The sequence below is a fragment of the Olea europaea genome, unplaced genomic scaffold (genome assembly GCF_002742605.1).
Source record: "Olea europaea var. sylvestris unplaced genomic scaffold, O_europaea_v1 scaffold428, whole genome shotgun sequence".
In the NCBI taxonomy this organism is placed as follows: Eukaryota; Viridiplantae; Streptophyta; class Magnoliopsida; order Lamiales; family Oleaceae; genus Olea; species Olea europaea.
Genome location: NW_019262587.1, coordinates 208,404 through 213,208, shown reverse-complemented (window position 1 = coordinate 213,208; position 4,805 = coordinate 208,404). Strand labels below are relative to the sequence as shown.

The 4,805-nt window shown below is 30.7% G+C and overlaps 1 protein-coding gene across 1 annotated transcript; it reads left to right on the top strand.

Annotated features, from left to right (window-relative positions):
- The first annotated feature begins 2,973 nt into the window (after nt 1-2,973).
- LOC111387830 (protein SRC1-like) lies at nt 2,974-3,811 on the top strand. The gene is made up of 2 exons (XM_023012427.1): nt 2,974-3,502; nt 3,605-3,811. Exon 1 carries the CDS (start codon nt 3,035-3,037, stop codon nt 3,500-3,502), a length of 468 nt encoding a protein of 155 aa, XP_022868195.1. The 5' UTR covers nt 2,974-3,034; the 3' UTR covers nt 3,605-3,811.
- The last annotated feature ends 994 nt before the right edge of the window (nt 3,812-4,805 follow it).

The window sequence follows — 4,805 nt, the reverse complement described above, 5'->3', positions numbered from 1 at the left end:
CCCTTTGAGGTGTCAAAATTGTGCCCATTTGATTTGAATTAGAGTTGTTAAAATTAATTGTAAAATTGTGACATGTCAAAAAGTGTAAATAAAGTTGTCAATCATGATATAAGCGCAGCAAAATTGATTAAAACAAATGGATTCATTTATTAAAAAAATCACTTAACTATAATTTTCTTTGGTCGATTTTTACTTAGTTTGATTGATCTAAAATAACTTTTCTCGAACTTAAAATAGATGATTAATCACGAACTACTAAACGAGGCCAATATTATTATGGTGATATGATCTAATTTTGAAAACTAATATTATCCATCAAGTCGTTTACTTTAATGTGTTATAATTCAAACATGATTTATCCAAATTATTTTTTTCTCAAGTCTTTAATGTGCCGTTTAATGTGATTTTCGAAATGAGTTCAATATTGATAGGACAATTCTTGATCCTCCAATAAATACACATTTACCAGAAATATATTATTGACCTCGAAACTATTTTACTTTAATTGCTCAAGATCTCAGAGTTACTAAACGGTTCCCCAATCATAATCATTGGAATCTGGTTGTCATTCTCATCAATCATCACTAAACAATATTAACTCGTCAACTTATCGTCTAAAAATATATTGTTATCACTATTTATAATTTAATCCCTAAATTTTACCTTCTTTTTTAACATTAGGGCCCATCTCGAGTTTAAGCTTTGAAAATCACTCCTCCTTTAAGTGTCATCTCTATGGTTATTAAAACTTTCTCATAATTTTCACTTTAGTTTTTAAACGCTCTAGAATTTGCTAAAGTGTACATTACTCGAGATAATTCTGCTAAATTTTATGCCACCCTAACTTCTCGAGTTCTCGAAAATGATTTATTTTGCCACTCTATTTTTTGGATGTACAAAGTCTTCGTTTAGATTATATATGTTATTTATTTATCTACAATTTTAAATATATTTATATTATGTTAAAAGCCTCAATAATTAATCGCCTAGAACATCAAATCTCAAGGTCAATCCTACGATTGGATCCTAAATGCACCATAAAAAATAAATCTGTGAAGAATAAAATTCTTTTGTACGTGAGGAATTTATAAAAAGAATCTGGATTAGGGAAAAACGAACTTAATATTCAATCATCGAATCCCTAAGCGGGTCCATAAGTGATAAAGATGGAGCTCCACAGCAGGATAGCAATACTCATACTGTCGGCAAAGCTCCCAATCTATCTGTAAACAGGAGGGAGGCCCCGCCCGGCCCTGAATAAAAGCTGAGGCGTGGCTTTAATAATTTGACAGAATAATTAAAGTTATAGAATAAATACTTTCCCGTAAATGGCTCAAACAATTCAACGAATAAGGATAATTACTTTAGCTTTACATCTCCGTCAATTTAATGACACTTGTGACGTTCCTATCTGTACAATAATATCTTTTTTCACCGACCTTCAAAGACGTCCAAATATTTCGAAATAGTAATAATATCTATTAATAGTGACATTCAACACCATTACAAGCAGTAGTCGAGCCCACATTCTACAATCGGTGGTCATAAGACAAACCCATATGATCGTCAATGGTCATGTGGACTCTATTACAATTCAGACTGTTGTTGAAGACCACTATTGATAAATTGTACTATTCGAAGAGGATTAGAATTTGAGAAGTTAATAAGTGGATTATGTTTGTGGGTATTATGCAATGTATAAAAAGAAAAAAAGGGGAAAAAAAAAGTGATTAATTGATTATAAATAATTTGTAAACATTATCGAAATATGGGTCAAGTCATTTGACCTTTTCTTGGGCAGGTATGACATTGATTGGTAGCAAATGCATTTCAAGTCCGTGTATATTTTGCGGTTCAAGTTCGTGTACAGTGTACTTGTCATTCTAGATATTTGTGACAACACGACAAGTTTTCACATCTTCCAAGTTTATATTAGTTTGATTAAAACGTAGATATTAACAAAATAAAAATAAAAAATGAATTATAAAATCAAACTTTTTTTTTTTTGTATGAATTAAAATAAGATATTTAGAAAATTTTGATGGAAATTGATAAAATAAGGGATTGAAAAATTTTGAATTTCAAGAAATATAATTAAAATTAATTGTAAACTTTGATTTGAATTAAAATTTTGTTTTAGTTTTTTTATCGATTAGTGGCTAAGCAAAGTGACGAAGTTGATGCAAGAAAAGGTTCAAGAACCATTTATGATGTAACATATGAGTTTAAAATTGACCAGTTCGAACGTAAATAGATATTTGAAAATAAAATATCTAAAAGAAAAGTATGTGAAGGAAATTCATTGGAAACATAGTCTAACTTCTTGTAGATTTTTTTTTTTAAATTAAAAAAATAAATATAAAATGATTATTTCTTGGTATGTCGGCACTCGGAGCATACACGTACCATGAAGCCGCGTGCATTTAATGGGGTCACTTGAATCCTATTCTAAATTGAGGATAATCTTATTTTAGGATTCTAAAAAATCTTTTTAAGTTTGGATATTTTCAATAAACTACATTAAAGTCCCCAACTGATATTTCATTAAAATTTAGATATTTTCAGTAACTCATGAGTTTATATGAATTACATTAATACGTAATAGAGAAATTTTTAAAAATTTGGATGGATATATATAATAAATTATTTTCAAATTTTCACCTTTTTGGCCCATCTGGTATCTTTTTTTCAAAATGTATTTTTCTCTCTTTTCTTTTCAATCATACATTATTTATTAAAATAATATTACACGTAAATTAAAAAAAATTCTTATTTTTCAACCACACATTTTCGATCAATTTACTATTCAAAAATATATTTTTACATAAAAATATCTCTCAAACACCTTTTTAATAAAATTCTCGTGGATTTTGTTGAAATTTATTAGAATTTATAATTTTTTAAAAATCAATCAAAATCTGACACGATGGCACCTTGTTGAATTCCCTATAAATAGGTCACACTCCCTTCATACCTTTCCTCAAATTAGATCAAGAATCCTTTTCATTTTGTTGCATTCAGTTTCTAGTGAAAAATGGCAGGAATCATTCACAAGATTGAAGAAAAACTTGGCATGGGCGGACAGAAAGAAGGTGAACAGCACAAGGGTGAACACAAGCCCGAACACGGGTATGGTGAGCACAAGCCCGAACACGGCTATGGTGAGCACAAGCCCGAATACGGTGAGCACAAACCCGAACACGGGTACGGTGAACACAAGCCGGAACACGGTTACGGTGAGTACAAACCCGAACACGGGTACGGTGAACACAAGCCTGAACACGGTTATGGTGAGCATAAGCCCGAACAAGGGTACGGTGAACACAAGCCTGAACACGGTTATGGTGAGCACAAAGAGGGATTGGTGGAGAAGATCAAGGACAAAATCCACGGTGGTGAAGAGGGTGAACCCTGCAAGGACGAGAAGAAAAAGAAGAAAGACAAGAAAAAGCATGAACACGGCCACGAGCACCATGATGATAGCAGCAGCGATAGCGATTAGGTACGTTTCAAAGATAAACCTTATAAATCCTTAATAAATTATAATATATAATTTGTACATCGCAAATCAAGATTTCATGTTACTATGTTTGTTTTCTTGCAGGTGGTTGAAGTGTCCTAATCCATCAAGCTCGCTGCTACAAATAAAAGTGTGGAAAATGAGAAAATAGGGGGAAAATTTTTTCTTCTTGTTGTTGGCTACTCTTTGATTGTGTATTGGACATGAATTTATGTAATTCTGTAATGTTTTTATTTATGTTTGCTATATAATATGATTCCTTGAACTTTATATAAGATGAGGGTTTGATCACTTTTTGTAGTTATATTAATGTTTAGTATACAAATTGAAACTGGTGGATTGAATATCTAATCTCATTTGGTTTAGATAAAAATAAGATTTTTAATAAATTTTGATAAAAGTTGAAGTCCAATGAATGTGCGACTTAAAATGAATTTAAGTAGAAATAATTTTTAAAAAATTATGCCAAACGAGGACTTAATTGGTCAAATTATTGGAACAAAGATACAACTAAAGTGCCATGAATGAAGGATAGGACAGACTAAAAACTGGGTCGGAAGGCATTAGATGGAACTGAGAAATAGGAATTTGATATTGGACAGGAGAAGCAAAATGACTAATTACGATTCCTGGTGACGTAGTTTCGGTCCTTCAAAATAATGAACTTACGTCTCGATTCTTTGTTAATTGAACTTGTAATAATCATTGTATAATTCAATCGAAAATGAGATTTTTCTTATTAGGTCTGTGTATCGCGGACTTTGCACTTCATGGACAGAAGTCGAGCTCAAATCGATATATGGACAAGTTGCACTTCAACCATTAAAAAATAACTCTAGAAATCAAGATCTTAGTCTTGAAATTTTTTTGTTTTTCAAAATTCTAATATCAAATAGAAATTTTGCATTCCTCATAAATCAAATATACTAGGACCAGACAACTTAGTTTTCACTCAGCGAAATGGTATTATTACTCAAACCTTATTGGTCTATGCAAATTGTGAATGTCATGGATAACGGTAATGTTCTTTTGTGTCTTGATATATATATATATTTGGCATAGCCCTTTAGGTCATTTGGCTGTCAATTATGATAAATTTTTGAGTCATGATAGCTCGGCAATTCTTTTCTTGTCTAAGCTTTTGTACCAAGTTTAAACTTTTATAATCACTTCTATTTAAATATTACTTTTTATTTACATATTTCGCAGGACTTATAACTATTCATTTTTTATTCATACATTTCATATGATCTATTTCATAAATTATAATTTAAACAGTTCTAAG